Genomic DNA, 22,455 nt, shown 5'->3' on the forward strand with positions numbered 1-22,455 from the left:
ACAAACCCAATTCAGAGGTTGGGTGTTCCATGAGGATGATAGGGAAAGGGAAATGATGGTCCCATGTGAGCCCTTTTAGTGACTCCCACTCACATACAAGCAGACAGCCATCACCTCCAGTGGTATCATCTTCAAAAACTTTCAGCAAAAGTGATCATTCTGGCAAATCATTATGGACTTGACTCTTACCTATCTTCTTCCAGGCAACACACACCAGTTCCAACTCTCATTTACACTCAATTCACACATGCAACAATTTCAATGGAAAATGTTGGAAAACAAAAGGCAAATATGAGGCCATGTCCTCAACCGGACACTTCTGATCATGTGGATAATGATATAGGGCGAAAATAAGTTTGAAAGGGGTGGAGGAAGGCCTCATTTGTTTTGAGGAAAGCAACTTCATATCCCTTAGCTGGTGTCAAATTCACTCTCTTTGCAACCCTTCATCTCAATGTTCGATACATCTCTCTTCTGTCTTCCTCTCTTCTCATCCATTTCCTGTACCTTCTCCATCTCCTAATCTCCCTCTCATACACTACTTCCTCTCTCAATTTATTTCTCCCCGTTGCTCCTCTCCTTTCATCTATTTATCTCCCAATCCCACATTCCGTACTTTTCTTGAATTTGTCTGCTGGTTCTACTGGGCCACCATATTTGTGCCCAGTTTCCCTGTTTACGGGCCTTGAAGTAGAAGCACAGGTCCTAGTAGACAGAGTGCATCCTTACCCCACCTTCTTCCCATTTCAAACACAGAGGACTTCTAGGAGTAAAGGAGTAGTACAGGAGGCTCTTCTCCAGGGCACAGCACTGACCATGGAGGGCAAGCAAGATGCCGTGCCCTTTCGCTCCCCAAAGGGCAGAGCAGTGACCTCCAAAGAGCACTCTTTGCTGAGCTGTATGGTCTACAATTTGAAGAACCAAGAGGAATGTAAACACCATTCAGGATGTAGTGGTCTCTGACATCTGACTTTCTGCTAATAGAACCCTCAATTAATTGAGACTCCCACTCATAGTTAGTGCAATGAAAATAACCTTGAGCTACTGCAAGATCCCAAAGGGTCTTCAGCATCACCGAAGAAAGACTGCATACTGTTCAGTCTAGTTATCACACTAAGCATTTTTTATTGTGCATTAATTAGATGAAAGTTAATAACGTGTATTGACCAAAACATTTGAGTAACAAGACCATAAAGGATAACTGAGTCTTCTTTAATATAACTGTTGCACAGTAATGCTTCCTGCTGTGTAGTGTATATAGAAGATAACATACTCTAGGAATTATCACAATAATGTGTATGCAATACAATAACAAAACTATACGGCACTTTAAGAACTTTTTCTTCAGTAAAATTTTTAAAGAAAGAACTTTTTCACATATATGAACATGCTCAATTTAGAACCTCAGCCTTCTAAAGTAAGCAATATGTAAGCCAATAAAGTACACATACCAAATGAGAATCTAACCCATCAAACACCCAAGTCAAATGTTAGCACATCTCTCTTGTCAAGAATATTTTCTTGCCATCATTTCTTTCCAAAAAGACATGAAAAAAGTTTTCTTTCTTTCTGAGTGGCAATAAAAAGTCCCCTCTTCTGAAATTCAGATATGTTTCAAAGTACACTGCCATCTTCTTAAGGAAAAATGAAAGCCACTGCTGGCTTTTGGATGGTAGGAACATAGTTTACCACCTATCCCTTTGTCTTGTTGCAAGGCAGTGTGATAGAGTAGCACAAGCATAGGGTTTGGAGTCAGAGACACCTGGGAGGTTTCTGGCATCTATCATTTGCTATGTGACCCTATAGGCTGTCTACTTAAATGCTTTGAGCTTAAATGGCCTCATCTGTAAAAACGGGTTAATACAGAGTAGTTGTAAGGATGGAAAGACTCAATACACATAAAGTGCCCGTCACACAGCTTGGCACGTAGGAACTAATCAGTAAATGACAGATCACTTCCTATTTGTCTTGATTTGATTTATCCAACTATCCCCTCGTAAGCCTCCAGGAAGGGGGGCCTTCACTTCCATTTGCAGGCTCACCAGCTCCCAAATCTCTCGATTTCCCACAAACAAAAGGCACGTGAACTGTGCTCACTAAAGACACAACCCTTCATACAGCATTGCATGCCCCCTGAAGCACACCTAATTCTCTAGTACAGCACAAGACACAAGACGCATAAGCACGCTTCAGAAGACACAGACGTCACATAGGACATGTCACCTCCAAAGGCAGCCTCACCTGCTTCTTTCCCACATGTTCTTCCAAGTTTCCAGTCCTTAACATTGATTATTTTTAGAGGTACTAGGCCATTTTCAGAGTCCTGGCTGATTCATTTGCCTCATTGCCTTTGCCTTATTGTTTTATTTATTCATGTATTTTTTCATGTATTTATTTACCCATCCATGTATTTATTCCCCACCTTGTTCCAAAATAGATATAAGACGGCTTACAAGAATACACAAAATACAGTAAGATAGCAGCAGAAATTCAAAGTCAATATAGTGAAAGGAAAAAAAATAGAACAAAGATAGGCACATAAAATGGAGCCTGGAAGAAAGCTATACAAAGTGCATACATACCATAGAGGCCCATTATAAGTGCTAGGCAGGGGCCATACATCTGGCTCCATACTTTCTAGTAGCCAACAAAAGAGAAACCTGATCAATCTCACACCCCACACGGTCCATAAAGGAACATCAAACCACTTGTTCAGGATGTCCTTTTCCTGGTCTAAATTCTGAAAACGTCTGTAAGGTGAAGCATCATAATTTTGTGGCAAACTGTCCCTCTTACTTTGCTCTAACACCAAGATTCAGCTCCTGGAAAGGCCTCCAACAAAGACAGGTCCTCAATCTGGAAATTACTTTTACTACTTGTTTTTCTTCTACCTGTCTCTTGAAGTTCCATTTGGTCAATGAAATGTAGCTATTAAAGAGACCCCTTAAAACAAACAAAAACCTCTGCTGTCACCAAAGCAAGTATTTTCAGTTAACTAAGGAAATAGACAGTGTGACATTATTTATGACAAAAATTTGGATAGGATCCCAAACAATGAACAAAATAAATGCTTAAGTAAACCATGATGCTACTATATGATGAAATGTTAGACACCATCAAAAATTATATTTATGAAAGCTTTTTTAAAATATAGGGAAGTGTTCATGATAAAATGCTGGGTGAAAAAGCAGGACATAAAACTGTATACGTGATGCTTTTAACTATATAAAAAAGTATATATATATATATATAGCCATTAAAAAAAGTCTGGAAATAAAGCCATAAAATATTAACATTGTTTCTGAGATTTGTGAATATGGGTGATTTTTACTGTATCTGTATTCTTGTCTTTATTTTCCAAGTTTTTATCATTGACGAACAATTTCTCTATGATGAGAATAAGAACTGGGCGGAAAAACACCAACCCAGTTAGTTATCTTTGGCTTGTGAAACTATGGGTAATTTTAACTTTCTTTTTAAAATTTCCTATAACTGATGTATAAATTCTAGTTAGGGACAAAGTTACTTAAAAAAAAAAAAAAAAAAAAAAAAAAAAAAAGGGGGCTTCCCTGGTGGCACAGTGGTTGGGAGTCCGCCTGCTGATGCAGGAGACATGGGTTTGAGCCCCGGTCCGGGAAGATCCCACATGCCGTGGAGCGGCTGGGCCCGTGAGCCATGGCCGCTGAGCCTGTGCATCCGGAGCCTGTGCTCCGCAACGGGAGAGGCCACAACAGTGAGAGGCCCTCGTACTGCAAAAAAAAAAAAAAAATCACTAGCCCTGCCGGCCAGCATGGTTCTCCATAGAAACGGAAATTAAAAATCTAGTCTCTCTGACCATAATGTAACTTCTTCAAGGCTAAAGACTCCACCTTTTGGGCTTCCCTGGTGGCTCAGTGGTTGAGAGTCCGCCTGCCGAAGCAGGGCACATGGGTTCGTGCCCCGGTCCGGGAAGATCCCACATGCCGCGGAGCGGCTGGGCCCGTGAGCCATGGCCGCTGAGCCTGCACGTCCGGAGCCTGTGCTACGCATCGGAGAGGCCCGCGTACCACAAAAAAAAAAAAAAAAAAAAAAAAAAAAAGAATTCTAAAACCTAGTTTTTTAGTTGTTTGTTTGTAAGTTCCAGAATGATACAGATGTAATAACACCTCACAATTATTTAGAACTTTTTTAAAATTTCACTTTTAATAGCACTCTGACATTTAGAATTACATTTGATTATCAAAAATATTTTGCTAGGGAGGCCGGGTCTTATTATTTTCATTACACAGGTGATGAAACTGAGGATCAAAAAAACTAAGTGATTAGCACAAAGTCACAATAATCAGTGGCAGAGCTGGACTTGAAACCAGGTCTCCAGAACCCAAGTCCAGTGCTCTTTCCATTCATTCAAGACTGATTGTGGTATAATCCAAGTAATCACCAAGAGGTAGAAACACAGAAATACTAACCCCTCCTTACCTATGAAGATCAAGTTCCTGAATGACCCCCCCACCTAGGTAGGAGTGTTCAGCTGAGGAAATTATAATTTTAGGAGGTGAAATAAAGGGCAGGGGAACTGAGGTCACGTAAACTTTTGAACGCCCTCATAAATATTTTTTTTTTTTTGCACAGCAAAACAGTAACAGTACATTACATAAAAAGAATAATGAGAGTTTACATAGCTTAAATTAGTAAAGGTGATAGGCTCTGTATAGTTTCCATTTAGATCTTGAGATGGTTTCCAGAGGTGATGAGGATGTACCACTCATTACGGCAGTGGAAAATGGGCTGACAGTGAAGCAATGAACAGAGGTGGACTGTTAGTCCAAATCATGGATCTTCGTGCTCTCAGAGTCTTCATCAAAGTCCAGTCCTGCGATTATAACAACTTGCTTGGGGCTTTAGCCCTGCCAAGCAAGTGAAGTTAAGTGGCATGACTTAATGACTGGCTCTTCTGAAGATGCTTTCTGTCTTCTCAAGTCTTTTCTGAAGACAGCTTAGCACTTCTGTATAGAGCTCAAATTAAACCATTTAAGTTTGTCTGAAGGCAGCTTATCTGCTGTCTGACACAGATATTTAAATGGCATGACTCAATGATTTAGGCTCCTCTGAGGTTGCTTTCTTCCAAACATGGTGTTGTAAAAAGACTCCACCTCTTTATAGAGTTCAATTAAATCATTCAAGCTTTGTACGAAGGCAGTTTATCAGCTGTCCAGCAATGGTATTAAATGGCACCACCTGATGATTTAAGTTCTGCCGAAGATGGTTTCTGTCCAATGTGACTTCTTTTGGAAGGCGTAATAGCACCTCTTTACGGAATTCTGCCAAATCACTCAAGCTTTGAACACGTAAGATTTGACATGTAAAGGTACCCAGTTTTTCATTACTTTCTTGGGGAGGATTTAATCTTGTTCTTAAAATTTTTCTCCTGTTGCTTATAATTGTATTTGTCTGCAGTGCCATAGCTTCCTAGTTATCTTTATCATCACTTACGATAATCACCTCTGCGGTCCCAGGAGCTTCCTGAGAGTCGTCCTCCAGCCCAGCACATCGCTTGAATCAGCATCAACCAGTTCAGATTCAACTTCAGCCAACGACTGCTCCTGTGCCAAATGTTCACCCTCACCTACAGGTTCTGTTTCATCCAAAGACTTTTTGTCTTCAGGAGAAATCACTGAAAGATATTTCACCATCTCTAGCCAAATCTTCTCCCAGATCACATTAATGACAGGCTCTGTTAAACTATCTAATGCCTATTTTATGAAGAATATAGCATTGGTGACGGTGTAGGAATCCCATGCACTAGGATCTTCAGATAGAGGAACCTTTGTGAGATTCTGAACAACGAAGTTATACATTAGTTTGGCCTAAGTCTTCCTGAATGGCTGGATCAAACACCGATCTAAGGGCTCCAGGACCTGAAACAAGCAACTGGTTCTAAAGACAACCTTAACATCAGGATGCACATTGGCAAATGCATCTGAGGCACCAAAAGGACAGTGAAGAATAAGTAGGGCTTTGAATTCAAGACTTTTTTTTCTTGTAAGTAGTCTTGAGCTTCCGCAAGAAAACACCGTTCAAACAATTCCTAAGGAGAGAGGGAGTCATCCAGGCTTTTCTCTTTGCATGCCAGTATACTGGCAACTTAGCTCGGATTTTCCTGAGAAGACATGGGCCTAGTTTTCTGTAGAGTGGTAATGGTTTCACTATGAGGTTACCTGAAGTATTAGCACAAAACAGAAACATCAGCCTCTCTGTTTTGGCTGACCTCATGTCAGCATCAGTTGGCTCATGTTCTTCAAAAGGGCAAATGGGATTGTTCAAGGGCTTCCAAAGCATGGCGGTCTCGACAGCACCAAAGACTCATGCAGGCACATAATCCCCCTCTTCAGTCACTTTCTACAGTTGTGGCAGATATAACACAGGAGCTGCAGGATCAGTTGACTTGGTCTCCGGGTCATGGTGCACCATACGTTTCTCAGACCATCCCTTGCTCCTGGCAATACCTTTTCTCGGGACCCACTTCAGTGTCTGAAAACATGTCTTCGAAAATTCTTCTTGCATGATGGCAGGTCCCTTGCATGGAAAGTGCTTTCTTATTCCTTTGCTTGTCTTCAATCCAGAGGTGTAACATCATTTCCATCTTTTCCATCCTTGGGTCACGAGGGATATAGCATCTCTTAAGTGACACAGGTCTACAAGAGGTGATACTGGCCCTAATAAAAGTTTCAGCTTTCCTTATGGTACGCATTCTTTAATACCATATAAATGACCTACAAAGCTATCTGTTTTACCTTTGAGAAGATCAAGAGTGTCCCTTTTCTCTTCAAGAGACATCACTCCTCTTAACCTTTAGCAACTTTCTCTGGTGCCGGAGTCCTTGTACTTGGCTTTACTCTCTTCCGCCGCAATAGTCACATTTATAGAAGCCACGTTTAAGCTTTATGCTAATTAATGCAACCTGACAATTACTTACTAGAGATTTTATATCTCCCAATGTTACAAAGTGTCAGCGTATGACATGTAAGGACCAAATGGTACTATGAACAACACAAGGATAAATGATAGTATATTGTTGGGATACTTGGTGTAAAAAGGGCTGATTGTGTAGGAGATGACTGGTAGAAGAATGGGAGAGGAAACAAATAGCTCAGAAGTTTCTTCCCACCTTGTGGGAAGTCAGAGAGATAATAGTCAGAGAGACAATAATGGGTCACTTGGACTGACTTCCGTATACTCAATTCAAAATTTTCATGGTTGTCCAAAAGGTATACAGAAGTAAATCCACCTATACTCAAATTCCCAATAAAGGCAACTTGCAGTTAGGAAGGGATTACTATAAATTCTCCTTTAAGTTATCAGAAAGAAAGTCACTATTCATATATTTCAGACAGTACTGTTACTATGATTTCCCTTGGCTTACCACTATGAATTCAAGGCTATGTGAAAGGCAAACACAGCAGAAGTGTATTTTTCTGTAAACCCACAGTAAGTCAATCAAACATTATCCTCTGACAAAATGCAACCTCTGAAGGTGTAGATGGAAAGGTCAGGCAGGCCCTGAACAGCCCATGCTCAAGAAATGACTACTCGAGAAAGAAAGTGACAATGAAAGAATAAACTAGCCCCTTTTCAATGCCCGGTCACTGATACTTTACTTTTATCCCCTCCTCCTGGGAAGATAGAGCGAAGCCTGGCTTTCTTATTCTTCTCTTCAGGGGCCATGGGAAGTGGTTTGGAGCTGTGGTTGAGTGCCGAGGAATCCCGGTTGTTACTATTCATCCTCAGTGGGGGAGCTGGGGGTTTCTCTTCATTATCCAGACCGTCAGACATTTTCAGTTACAACTGGTTGCACAGCTCCTAAAGAAGAGGAAGAGAAAACAGGAGTTAAGGGAGGTCAAAAAGACAACCTGGTAAATACGGGGAGTCTAACATCTTAGAAACAAAAGCATTCATCTCATATCATCTCAGGTTTGGCACTGACCATTTTGAGGGGTTTCTTTTCTAGAGAGAAGGGAGCTGCCTGCCTAAAGCCCAACGATGTGATTTCCCGAAGAGGAAAGCGAAGGCAATAATGAATGGCTTTTCAATATGTGGACACCAACACCTAAGGTTCCTTCGTTTTCCCCCAGTGACACTCTATCTTCTGCTGTCCACTCAGTCTTTTAATGAACAATTTCCAATCTTTCTTCTTTAAAAATTCTATCCTCATGATCATCGTGGTCAGGTAGCACAACCTCCTTGGAGTCTGGAATTGACACAGGCCTGGTTGTTGATACTTAATGGCCTACAACAATCATTTGTTAGTTGCTTTGACATTGGGATGCCTTTGGCATCTGATTCTTACCTGTGTGCACCTGATTAACAAAACACACCCTACTGTTTTATGAGAAAGAACTGAGAAACAATCTAGTAAACCTGGTAGTTTCAGCAGAGTTGGGGTGGACTGCTAGGGGAAGAAATGCCCCATCTTCAAGGAGCAGGTAGAAGATAAAGCAGAGCCAAATGCCACCATGAGCAAAGAGGAGTTCCAAGGAGAGGATTGCTTCGTGAGGAGACACCATAACCTTCCTCCTTGTCATATTTTATGTCCTGGAACAGGGAACAAGGGAGTTGACGGGGGTGACAGGGTGGTAAGAACCAGTCTCGTTTCAACAACTTATCTGCTCTTAATTTCATTCTTCTTTAGTATCTTGTGCTGAGGGTTCAATACATTCAGGTTTCATCCCACTGGAGGGTAAAGTGAACTAGAAAAGCACAGACTCCACAAGGAAATGTTTCTGCTTCCAGCTGTCTTCCCATTCTCATTCAAGTCCTTCCATTAGAGCCCTGACACTTGCCATGCAAGTCAGGTATGAAGAGTACCTTCCAGGGGAGACAGGGCAGGGGAAGGATGGAGTGGAAGGTTGGGGTTAGCAGATGTAAGCTTTTATATATAGAATGGATAAACAACAAGGTCCTACTGTATAGCACAGGGAACTATATTCAATATCCTGTGATAACCCATAATGGAAAAGAGTATGAAAGAGAATGGGTATATATGCATCACTGAATCACTCTGCTGTAGAGCAGAGATTAACACACTGTGTAAATCAACTATACTTCAATATTAAAAAAAAGAGTACCTTCCAAGTGAATCTCCAGTTCGAATACAAGGAAAATCAAATCCCACTGCAACAAAATCTCCGTAATTTCATCAAGTATTAACCGGCACTAATTTAGGAGTGTATGAGCTCTCCATACACAACTTGGCATATCACTTTATTCCAATAACATCTACTATTAACCAACCTAAGTACAACAACAACAAAAACAGGGGTCTCCTCACTACCTGCTATAATGAGAAATAATCTACCGTAACTCTTTTCAGCCCTTCAGTGGTTACAAGGTGTTTATTACTTTCAGTAATGAATTCTAAGTTACATTATGTTATGTGGAAATTTTTACTGTTTTAAATTTTCTCAAATATATAGAGCCTGTACGTATTCAAAAATAGCTGAGTATCAGTTAATAGTTTCTCCATCTGCACAGGTGACTGCCAACTAACAATGATTGGTTTGACCTTGGTTTGGACAAGAGATCTCTTTTCTTTTCCTTTGCCTAAGTGTCATGCCTTGCATCATCTTAATGAATTAAGACCAAATCGGTATTTTTTTTCAGGAATCATGACAGTGAAAATATCAGTAGTAAATGTTTTGTCACCACCAGCTTGATTCTCATATTTTCCTATATGGGTGAAACTATAGCACAAGGTAAAATGAAAAACTAACTGTGATGTCAAGGATCAATTATATTCATAGATACTGCTGGTAAATATATGAAATCAGTGCTAATGGGTCTACATTCCCTTTTACATTTTGATTTTGTTCCTTCTAAATTCATTCTTTCTCCAGAAGAAAAGTGAGTTTAAGACTGACTTCACCAGTGGTATTCTGTATCAGACGGGTTCATGGTTTTAATTTAGTCACTGAAAAGAATTTGCCACCAGAATAAAAGCACTAACTTTTTTCTCTGTGTGTGCTTTGTCTGTTTTAATTTCTGGGTTCAAAAATAATGCCTGAATATGTGGTGATTCTTAACTAAAGCTCAATATACAGAATCTAGGTTGGTAAAAATAATGAAGTTTGAAGGTTATTGCAAAAGAACTGAGGAGTCTAGGTAATACCTAGAAAAAAACAGTGAAAAATGTGTCTCACAGGGAGAGAAAGCCACCGCATTCTGGATGATACCTATTTTCTGAGGACATGTTAGTTAACTTGAGATGACAGAAGTCAGAGAAACATACATACCCTCTTGAACATGATATACAAAGTTGATCTTACACAATACGGCAAGTAGGAGTCTGAGCCAGTCAGGGTTCTAGTGCACCTACGTAATCCAAAATACTAGGTTCCTTTGTTCTGGACAATTAGGTGTGGGTAACAGTGGCCTTTTTTGTTCCTAAATATTCTCTCTGGATAGAGACTCAAAAGGTAGATGCCCTGTTTCTTTTCAGATCGGGAAAAAAGGGATACTTGGGATATAAAATTCACACTATACTCTCCTATAGTAGACTAGAAATCCTGCCCCAAATTTGAATACCACACACTTGCTGTGGTCCATATCACAGGCATTCTGCAGGGGACCCAGCTTAGATGGCACACCTTTCTACTGCCCAGCAAACTGGAATTGGTTTAATTCCATTCAACTTATCAGGGGATTATAAGAGGGGCTGGAATAAACCCCTTTCACAGAGATGGAAATGAAATTGAAGAATCTTTATCTACTTCCACAATAGGAACATGAAGCAAATAATCACTCCGTTTACCTAGACATTTCAGATTTGGTTTTGCTCAAATTATCCTGATATTACGTCAGTTCTTCATGACTCTTTACAAGGCGCAACCAATCTTCATCTTCTCACGATTCCAGATAATTCTGAGTTGGTGACAAAGGAATAGGGCTGGAGACTCTTGTTATCTCTAACTCACCTTCAAAGCAAGTGCTTCAAAGCACACTTTTAGGTGACCGATGGAGAAAGGGTAGGGCCCTGTAAGGAAGCCTTGCTGTTAATGTGTTTGCTTCCCAAGTGGGAGGTGTCTCCGACTATTCCACAAACGTAGGAAAAAAAAAGGGGGATTCTATTCTGTTATGTTTGTAAACAATGCCGATTTACTAAGCCATGTCCCTCCCCTGAGACAGCTTTCTACAAAGGATACTATTAATGGACTGCCGGTTCAATCAGCCTATGAGGTCATTATTTCCAAGATCTTGAAAGACTATTTTGTTTGGGGCGGCTGTAGGCTCTATTTCAAGAATTGTACAAAAGTGCCATTATTCTCCAGGAACCCAATCGAAAAACTGTTGATCTTTAAAGTTTAACTGTTGTCGTTCACTTCTGCGACACAGCAGAAACTTGCAAGTGCAGGTCATGCTGGATCCAGCCACAGGCCATTTCATTTCACTTTTAGAACATGGCTCTTAGCATTGTGGAGGAATCTGAATGGACAACCAGCAACAGTTTGTATCTGTTCACAAATTGCTTTCAGACTTGGCTACTAGGTTTTTCAGAGAGAATTAAAATGGCTTTTGTGGACGGTGTATTTTTCATCCAGCCCTTGGGACTGAATGTGGCTTACCGATGCTCTGTAATTTCAATTTAAATTCATCAGCAGTAAGAAATGAGCCTCTTGTCTCATGATAACCAAGAAGCCAGAACACCCCTCTTTCAGAGTACTAAGAAAGATTAATTCTCTATTTCCTTCCCTCCTTATCTCCCTTTTCTCTCACTCTCTTCTCTACACCCCACTCCCAACCCCCAAGTGCAAGGGCAGGCATGCACCCCTTCACTGAGTTGCCTTTTGACACAGAGATTTGCTGCAAAGTGCTTCAGAGGAAAACTTTTATCAAGACGCATGGCAACTTTAGATGAAATGATTAGGCATTATAAATAATTGTCATTATTCTCTCATTCTTCCAAAATGCATTCTCTTAATGTAGTGACAAACTAAACCCTCAGAGAATGTTCAGTAGGTTACAAAAGAAAGCCGCCAGCCTGCATCTTCCAGGAGTCAAGGGGAAAGACAGGTGCTCAAGTATACTCTAGCTAATGTGGCCAAAATTCATACCATGGCATATGTGTTGAACTGGATACAGTCAAAAATGCCAGTTGTGCCCATTTGCCACAGATGCTCTACCCAGGTGTGTGAAGGGTGAGATGAGACTCCAGAAATACTGGCCCTACAAAGTAGGGCCCTACAAAGGGCCCTACTGGCCCTTGCAAAGATCATCTATTAGGCCATTAGCAACTGCACTAAATATTTTCATCAGATCTGGTACCATCAGAGACAACCCATATGTCTGTATTATTCTGTCTGCCTTCAAAAATCTATATAACTGTTTATTTGCATATTTTCCCAGTGAGAGACAAACTAATAATGGCCTCCTTTCAAAAACAAAAGCCCAGGCCAGCAGATGCACAGCCATGACCTAATAAACCCAGAGGTAAAGCTCCCAAACCACCAACCACACAAGGCCATTACTATAAATTGGTAAGCACATCAATATTGCTTATATCCCTGTCATATCAAACTAGAGGATCTAACACAGGAATGAGATATAGCCCAGGGGAAATTTCCAGCGTGAACTTCCTAATGTTTCTGAGATACCTACACATAAAGAATAGGGTTGGCTGCAAGACACCTAGAGCTGATGAGATGACAGCTAAACTGACAAGAGCACACATGAAATAAGACTGATTTTAGGATCTCAAAACTGTAGTAAACAAGTCAAAGAACTCTCACTATGTTTAGACATTAACAGAACATGAGAGCGTTTCAAATTTCTAGAATTGGGTAAATCTTTATAACAAGAATTAGCTCTATAGATCAAGAAAAAGTGAACTTTAAATGACAGCTTCCAGACTTGGAGGTATTAAGTAAACATAGATTTAAAGTCAGGCAATGTCTCCTTAGACAATGATATCAACACTGGACTGTCCTTTGTATTTCAGGATGAGGTTACTGCTTTTACTAAAAGAATGATGTATACACTGAATTATACTTTGGTGGTGGGGAAAAGGATCCAAGAGTTACTTTCTGGCTCTTTCTTGGGCTCCCTTGTAAACAGAAGCACACATTTTCAAGATGGCTAGCTGAGCTTCCCGGGATAAACTGTGATGGGGAAACAAATGATGCTTTTCTAACTATCGTATGCTGATACTAAACCCACTTTACCTTGGACACATTCTTAGCAACTGAACCAAACAGCCAGACACTTATGATTGACAGTGTAAGAAGATGTAGTGAACTGTTTTCAATTGCCAAAAAGAAAAAAAAGAAAACAAGAAAAAAGGAAAAAAATCATCTAGCCTTCTACAAAAGGGACAATGTATTATCATTTGAAAGAATGTTTATACTTTGCTTTACATTTTTACAGCAATTGTATCTGAAGATTTCTAGCAACTTTTCAGATATTATTTCCCATAATATGCTAAGATGCCAAAGAAGAGAGAAAGGGCTCATTTTATAGGGAGGAGAATGAGCCAGGTCTGGGTCCCTCAGCAGCCCTAAACCCACACTCCCATTCCCAGACAAGGTGGACGAGAGCCCGACCCCTAACAACAGTCAGCCAGATGGGCCCAACTTAGCATTGCCACCATATTGTCTCAAATTGCACATGGTCCTGAAACATGTCATTCCCCTCACTAGATCATAAGCTCCTTGAGGGTAAGAACCCCTCAGTCATAACTATAATGCTTTCAAACTGCCTAGTACAGTGCCTTGTTCCTAGGCATTAAATACACATGTGAGGAAATTAAATGGAACTCTGTAAGGTCTATGCCTTTGCTGAAGCTCTGAGTAAGTTTTTCATGGTGTTGAATAAGCCTATATGCCTACTCCAAGCAGGTCTGAGCTAAGAAGGCATTTGGAACTTTTGGCACTAGTCTAACTGCCAAGCAATTGGGCATCATGTAGACGCCAGCTACCCTCGGATTATTGACACCTCATTTGTTACTATATGACTTCGTAATGTCCAGGAGCTTATCTGAGCTCTTGCTCTTATTTGAGCCGGACACCAACATGTGAAGAAGGGAGCACCATCCCCATTTTCCACATGAGGAATTAACAAGGCATAGAGGTTAAGTGACTTCCCCAGGGTCACAAAATAGTTGAAAGAACTGAGACCAGAATCTCGAACTCTCCTCAATTCCCCTCCCATGACACCATTACAATATGGATCCAAGTAAACCCACAAACACACACACATTCTCTCTCTTCATATATGCACTTTCATCTTCCCTGAATATTCATATGATAGTTCTAGCTTTTTCATTTCAACCCAATTCAGGCTGGTACTTACCGATTTCAACTGCTTGTCTCATCCAAAGACCCAAGGCTAGGAGATTTACTGACAGAACTCCAAGAGGATTCGTTGGCCGGTAGGACCAATTCTTAGATGGCCTTGTTTTGGGGCTTGTCTGTTCTGGGGCACTCACCAAGGGAACTCTGCTATCAGAGACAGGGGTGTGCTGTTTCAGAAAGCCTGGCCTGGGAGATACCATTACAGCGTGTAATGGAGGGAAGCCATTTCGAAGATCATTTGATCAGGAGTTGCTGAGCTACTTGTTAGGCAGATTTGCAAAAGCAGCCGGACAAGTAAGGGAGGCACTAGCTCTTTTTACAGCCGCCTCATTTCAATCTTAGATCCTGCAAAAGATAGCTCACTACTGACACACATACAAGGCATGGTCACACAGAATACATTCATGCTGTCTCACACACGCGAGCAAATGAGGTCGGTTCTGCTGTAGTCCTGTTCTCTGTTATGAGTGACTTCCACTGTTTGTAGCAGGAACTTCACATTAATGAAATCCAATAAGCCAGCATATTATAGTTGCAAATTTCAATAATAGATTGCAAATAAGGAAATCGACAGGTATACCCCAGCATCCAGACCTCATATACTGCATATATTATATGGGGCAAATAGTTCCTATTCGAATGACTTCTTAAGCTTCTAAATGTATTGTGTATGCTGCATGAGCTAATGCCAAGGAAATGCTAATAATCACCTGACCTGTGTTTATAGTTGCAAACTGATGCATTATTACAGGTTTCAGCTTTTCATTTCCAACACTGATGCTTCTAAGAAGAGAAAATAAGATGCATAAAGAACAGAGGTAGAAATTTTTGTAAGCATTAAAGAAAATAAAAGATGCCTCAAATAAATGTGTGGAAAAAAAGAAAAGGGAAGCAAAAACTAGTAATAAAACATTTCCTAGTCCTCAAAAGAGAATGTAGTATCCTTGGAAGTAGTCAGATGGAAAAAATTAGATGCAGACTAGCAGCCCAAGTGAACAGGATATGGTAAACCAACATCTCGAGTCTCTGGGGTTCTAGCTGCTCGTTGTTACTATGCATGGGTGATAATTATACCCTTCCCCGATCCACTCCGGCAAAAGAGCCACAAATTCCCTCAAACTCAAGCCTAAAAATTCAATTCCCAAAGTTGCTAGGGCCTTTCATATACCAGAGAGATGTCTGGACATTGTTTTCGAACATGCGCCTTACGGCTTATCGTCCTAGGAACTTGCTCTATTCTCAATGTTCTACACCCAAATTGGCCTTCTATAGGGAAGGTGCCCATTGAATATTTGAAGAGAAGAGTTACATGGGGTCAACTGAGACCTTAGCATTACATATTTCTAAACTAGGAATTTAGATCATTTTAGCAAAGCTCATATGCTACCCGCTCCCCTCCAAGAAAAAGACATCCTGCTAGAACTGGAGGTCAAAGAATTTGAGCTGGTGTAAAATGCAGCAACTCTTCTTCAAGCTTTTGCCCCTTAACCTAAGTTTACAAAAGAGCTGAGCATGTGTCTCAGCATCTTATTTGGGGGCTATGGTTAAGGAAGAGGAAATACTATCTATTAAAAACAAAGGGCTTCCTTCAAATGCTGAAGGAAGAACGGGACGTGACCAGGCCCAATTTCCATCTATCCCACTTCACAAATGGTAGGGGATAAACATAGCCTTAGTTGCAGGAATTCCCCATCTCCTACCCCCACCTCTTACTGCCACCAAAGAGGATTATTTTTGTCTTAAAAAAACCTGTCCATGGGTCTAAGAAAAGATCGTAATCCACCCAATGAAATTCCTCTAGAAACCAAAAGCCCGAAGGATGACCTCACAATCAAGCATGCTGGCTTCCCTATGGCTTTCCTGTACCAGGTAAGTTCTTCACTTACGAGCTGTCAGATCCACCGAGTGATTCATTCTCCTTGCTGCCCGTTACTCAGCTGCCACTGTCCACTTCTATAAGATGTGGCTCATGACATGCAGCAGGTCCCTCCTCCAGCACTCGATCAGCTATGCTGCCCCAGCACTCATCCGCACACACAAAGAGAAGGCTGCCAGGTACCTAAGTCTTTCTGGAGCCTGGAGAAGCCCCCAGGCTGAGAGCATAGGGCCCAGCCCTCACTTCAAAGGAAGGACATGATAGCCCCGTAGGAAAATTGCAGATAAAGCAGAAGCAGGGTTTGTTGCAAGGAGTGCGAGTCAGCAGGCCTGAGGGGGAATCAGTCAGTAGTTCCCAATGACTCCTGTGGAGGCAGGACTGTGGCCTAGAACACATCCTGACAAACATTTAGGGAAGAAAAAGGGAAGGAAAGTTGGGTGTTTATAATAAATATATATAACTCTATTATAATTCTGTATCAAGCAATGGTCATCTCCGAGTGTTCGTTCTCCTTTAAGATTGAGCCTAGGGTAATTCCCTGGCGGTCCAGTGGTTAAGACTCTGTGCTCTCACTGCAGAGGGCCCTGGGTTCAATCCCTGGTCAGGGAACTAAGATCCTACAAGCCGTGCAGTGCAGCCAAAACAAACAAACAAAAAAAGATTGAGCCTAATACATTCTCTGCACTCACAATCATGGCAGCCAACCACCAGCAGGTTTGGTGGTCTTCTGCAGGGTCGCTTAGACATGCCCTATACTCTTCTGGCCAGCTTAATTATGAGGGTCTATAGGTTACACAGCTGTATAAAGAGAGGAAAAGAGAAGATCTTAGGTCAGCCTAACATTGCTTTTTATAGGAAAAGAAACCAGTTACATGCCTTCTTCTTGTGGATTGTTGGCTGACTTTCATTACAAAGAATCCTAAGACCAAAGCAGAGACCTACTCCCCTTTAACGGTAAGGTGCTGGGAGAAAAGAGATAAATAAATGCCCAGCTCTGAGGGACATTATAGACTTGAGCAGTGGGTTTCATCTCTGGCTGCATACTGTATATAAAATGTATATTAAATACACAGATAAAAATATAACTACAGAACAAGGGCATGTGTATTACAAATTGAAGGGTGCTACAAAAAGAGGGACTGCAGCAGTTCAGAAGTAGGGAAGACTCTCCTTCACTGACTGCTATCCTATTGGATGAGAAATCAGTGCCAATAATCATACCTCCCCATATAAGGAAAGTGTTTGATGTGGATTTTCCAAAGAACATCATTGTCCTGCCTTTCATCTCCATGCCACCAACATTCATATGCACCAGGTACTGTGTCAGGTACAGGGGGTATACAAAGAGAGGTGAATGAAGACCAGTCCCTGTCTTCAAAGAGCTCACAGTTAAATGAGGATGGTAGACAGGCATACATACAATAGGGAATACAACGGATGCGCCCAGGTGGGCACAGAATGCTTTGGAAGGACACAGCAGAAAGGTAACTGAGGTTCTCAAAGAGATCAGAGATATAGTACTTCAGCAGGGTATTGAAGGATGAGTAGGAGCTCACTGGGATTTGAAAAATGGAAAGCACTAGGTTGGTGTAATACATTATTCAACAGTATATTCCAGCAAACAAATACTCCAAGCATGCTAGATTATGTTTCTTAGCCTTAGGCCCCTGTTTCTGCTGAACTAAGTGATGCTGGTGCTATGTAAGAAAAAGAACAGATCTTAAACCTCTAGAAGAAAGTAACATGTATGAGACTTTCAAAAGCCAGAACACTGGCTTCTAGTGAACTACGGAAGGGTTCAGTATGGGTGACACAAAGCATTTTCCAGAACTGAAGTCATATATGGGCAGAACAGACTTCTTTTGGGGAAATGTATTAAGAACATAACACTTGGAAAAAGAAACTACTTCCTTTCATGTTACATTTAAGAACTAAGTTGCATCTTGCTCCACAATTTTAACTTTTGGAGTTGCTTTCTTGTTAGGTATTTTTATAAACCCAAAAGAATTGTCTCCAACCAAAGAAGAATGGCTAATTCTAGCTCCACTCCTGGATTGTTCTGTGATCTTCAGATACTCACTAAATCTTCATAAATAAATTCAATCTTTCATTCAGCATTTACACGGTATCTAGTATGTGCCCAGGAAGGCAGGGGATGCTTTGGAAGGTCAGTGTAGGAAAGGTAGCTAATACTCCCCAGAGGCATCAGAGGACATTACACTTAAGGTTCTGAAGGATAAGGAGGAGCTCACCAGGGTCTAGGGCAAGAGATGAACACGTTACAGTCCCCACCCTCAAGGAGACAAAATATAATGGCTGTTGGCCATGACAACTCAGGCCAAAGATGACAACAGGTTGCTACTGAAGGACAAGAGAGGGGCTCCCAGCAGCCTGAAGAAGAAAGTTTCACAGAGGAAGTACACTTGAGCTGAATTAGGAAGAACAAATAACCAAACCATGCGGAGGTCACGTTTCAGGCACAAGGAACAACACGTGCTAAGGCCGAGAGGAGAGTAGAGACAATGTAGTGTATTAGAGAAACTACAGGTAACTTGGTGTGACTGTAGCAAAGAAGAGGGATACGAAAAATAAGACAAGTGGAGATCAAGTTAAGAAGGATCTCGTATGCCTTTCTTTGGGGTTGGGACTCTTCCTGTCTAGATAAAGAGATTTCAAACAGTGGAATGGCATGATTAGCTTTGCATTTCAGAACTATTATTCAGGTGACAGTGTAGCAGATACAGCAGGTTGAAGAAGACTTGGGGAATTTTTTTCCCATGGAGTGGGATGTTCCAGGTAGAAACATGGGAATAATTTTGAAAAGAGACAACTCTCAGAAAACGAGCCATGGGAGAGGAAGCGCAGGCAGTATGGGAATAGAAAGACAGGAAAAGAGAGGTTTCAAGAGGGGTCTCTATTTTGGTCATTGGCCAAAGATGGCAGGGATGCTAGGCCTGGTGTGATTAACTGGTCTCAGCACCCCAAATGGAAATCTGGGTAGAAATATATTTCTATCCCAAGAGGACCAGAGGAATGTGGGAGGACTGATTGTTTTTTTTATCCTTTAGGGGTTTTTCCAGCTTTACTGAAGGATAACTGACAAATATAAAATGTATATATTTAAGGTATACAGTGTGATTAATGGTTTGGTATATGTATACAATGTGAAACAGTATACATATACCAATTAACATACAATTGTGTAACATGAAATACAATCACGTTAATTAATACATCAATCACTTTTTTGCTTTGTTTTGCTTTTTGATATGTTGAAAACACTTAAGATCCACTCTCTTAGCAAATTTCAAGTATACAACACAGTATTATTAACTACAGTCACCATTCTGTATATTACATCCCTAGTGTAGCCTTTAGTTTTTGTTCAGGATTCCAGATAGAACTGTGCCTCAGTTTCTGGGTTTTTGGGGAATGAGAGTAAACAACTAGTTTAGAATAGTGATTAATAAAAAAAGCTAATGAAGTTGGTACGCTGACAACAAATACGATTATGCGGGAGGCCCCTTAAATGAGCAGCCACTGGACCACCAGTAATAATCATATTCCCGAGAATAATAACACGTTATTCTGGTTTTGGCCAATAGGACAGCCCTTATCGGTTTTATAGAACATTTGTCTCGGGCTTCCCTGGTGGCACAGTGGCTGAGAGTCCGCCTGCCGATGCAGGGGACGTGGGTTCGTGCCCCGGTCCGGGAAGATCCCACATGCCGCGGAGCGGCTGGGCCCGTGAGCCGTGGCCGCTGAGCCTGCGCGTCCGGAGCCTGTGCTCCGCAGCGGGAGAGGTCACAACAGTGAGAGGCCCGCGAACCGCAAAAAAAAAAAAAAAAAAGAAAGAAAATGTGTCTAAATTTTTATAAAGACTCTACCAACAAACATAAACATTCTACAAAGACTAAAATATCTGCAAATGGTCCCCGAATATGTAACTTTTGTGTAAGTCCATATACAAAGAAGAGAGAACAAACACAGTGACACAATGGCTATCCTGGTAAAAATTAAGCTAGGAATATCTAGTAGGAAGCAAAACAAATATCTAAGCACCCCGTCTTTATTACATAGCAAATAATAAAAAGCTGAAGGAAACATCAATTCACATGTGGTGGGAAAAAAAATCTCTCCCTAGCTATATCTATTCCTCTCAATAGAGAAAGCAAAATTAAGACAAATATAAACGTAGCAGCAGTTCTAACATGTTTATTTGGCATTATGGAATGGTTCAGTGGGAAGCAGGACACGTGGGCTGAAAATATTAATTTGGAGACCATCAGCATGGGAGTAGGTGCAATTGCCCAGGAAGAATATAGAATAAGAGAGGAGGAAAGGGGCTGGAAGAGGAACCAGGGATCCTCGAGAAATATGCTTAAAGAAGTAGAGGAACTGGCTCTATGACATCATGGAAACCAAGATAAATGTATTTCAAGATGAATATGGCTATGAGGCAAATGTCACAGAGAGGTCAAAAATGCTCTTATCTTTTTGTCCTCCCATCCTTTCCCTAGAGTTCACTAAAGTGGACGCCTTGTCATTTTCAGGTCAGAAGAGAAATGGCCAAGTGGCACCAGAGGTCTGCTGATGTGTTTCAGAATGTTTCAAGAATTTCCAGGCTCTGGACATTTGGTACTCCTTGAGCAGCATGAGCAAAACCACACAGCACACCTCAAGAAAGATTTTCCTTTTGGTGGTAAATGGTGCCACTGTGGCTATATATCACTCAGCCTTGTTGCAAAGGGTACTCTTATGATGTCACATTTCTTGCACTTTTGCAACATGCTGGGCATCACACAAGACACAGAGGGAAACACCGTGTGGTTTGGCAAGCAGCTAAACTGTAGCTAGTAGCATTTAGACACAGGAAGGATCATGCTCAGTTCAAACAGTTCATATTTGCCAACTGTCACCCCAAAGACTTTGTCAAGCAAAGATGCAAATATTCAGCTTAGACTAGTACCTCCTCAGCCCAGCACTGCTAATGAGCTTCATGACCTTGAGTACATCCCTTGGTCGCTCTGAATCTATTTCCTCACATGCAAAAGGTGACTGCCTCACCAAGAGGTTGCGAGGATCAAATGATCCACATGCGGGAAATGCTTTGAGGTAATTTAAGATTTTTTACCCACAGAAGACGTTTACAATTACTGCCACAGACTTCACAGGCCATAAAAAAATCACCACTATTCATTGAGATTTGATAATGTTCCAGGCACTCTGCTAAAAGTTACCCATGTACAAGTTCACATAACTTGCAAAACCACTCGTATTATTATTTCCATTTTACAGGTGAAACTGACATTCAGAGACATCAGTTCACTCGCCAAGGTCACAGAGTAAGGCTAGACAATCTCAAAGACAAATACCATATGATACCTCTTAGATGTAGAATCTATTAATAAAATGACAGAAATGAACCTATCCACCAAACAGAAACAGACTCACAGACCTAGAGAACAGACTTGTAGTTGCCAGGGGAGGGGGCAGAAGTGAGGACTGGGATTTTGGGATTAGCAGATGCAAACTATTATACACAGAATGGATAAACAACAAGGTCCTATTGTATAGCACAGGGGACTATATTCAATATCCTGTAATAAACCATAATGGAAAAGAAAAACAAAACTATACAATCCCATGTCTATGTGACTCCAAAGCCCATGCTTATTTATGCTTCCTCAATCACATTACAGTTTTATGTGATATGATGAGTTCTCAGTTACTCACAGCTTTTGCATGGACACAAATGCTCTTAGGGCTTTGAAGTGAGTGAACCGTGCCTCCACTCTGCTGTCTGGGACCAAAGCCTGGAAATGAGCGGACCCCCTGCCCACGACACAGGCATTTCAGCATGAGAATCAAGGGCAGAGGAGTGCTTGTGGTTAGAGACCAGACCTCTGGCTCCACCAGCATCAGGAGTCTTTTCCATTCCTCCTCTCCCAGGTTTCTGTACCAGCATATGAAGGTGACATTACTGAGGGCTTCACGATTTCAAGGGAAAAGCTGTAGGACTAGAGGGGACATTGAAATGAACATGAAACATTGCTACAGTGGCCAAATAAGCATGTCTGAAAATGACACAGGAAATGAGGAAACTCACATGGGTTAATTTTATTTTTCACTCATCTTCTTAAGTGGAAATGAGCATTGACCCCTAGCCTGTGGTTAAGCAGAAATAAAGACTTAAAGGAAAGCACGCAACAGGTCCCGTGAAAATCGGGTCTTTGGCAGCAAGGAACCATACTGTTT

At 41.2% G+C, this 22,455-nt stretch overlaps 1 protein-coding gene across 26 annotated transcripts in view; it reads right to left on the bottom strand.

Annotated features, from left to right (window-relative positions):
* Positions 1–22,455, bottom strand: part of PAK3 (p21 (RAC1) activated kinase 3) — a 291,786-nt gene that overhangs the window by 89,448 nt on the left and 179,883 nt on the right. For all 26 annotated transcript variants that reach the window (XM_059050301.2, XM_067024190.1, XM_067024191.1 and 23 more), the window contains one exon: positions 7,638–7,839. In XM_059050301.2, coding sequence (XP_058906284.1) covers positions 7,638–7,812 — 175 coding nt within the window. In that variant the 5' untranslated portion in view covers positions 7,813–7,839. The remainder of the gene's footprint in view (positions 1–7,637; positions 7,840–22,455) is intronic.

The sequence above is a fragment of the Kogia breviceps genome, chromosome X (genome assembly GCF_026419965.1).
Source record: "Kogia breviceps isolate mKogBre1 chromosome X, mKogBre1 haplotype 1, whole genome shotgun sequence".
Taxonomy (NCBI): domain Eukaryota; kingdom Metazoa; phylum Chordata; class Mammalia; order Artiodactyla; family Physeteridae; genus Kogia; species Kogia breviceps.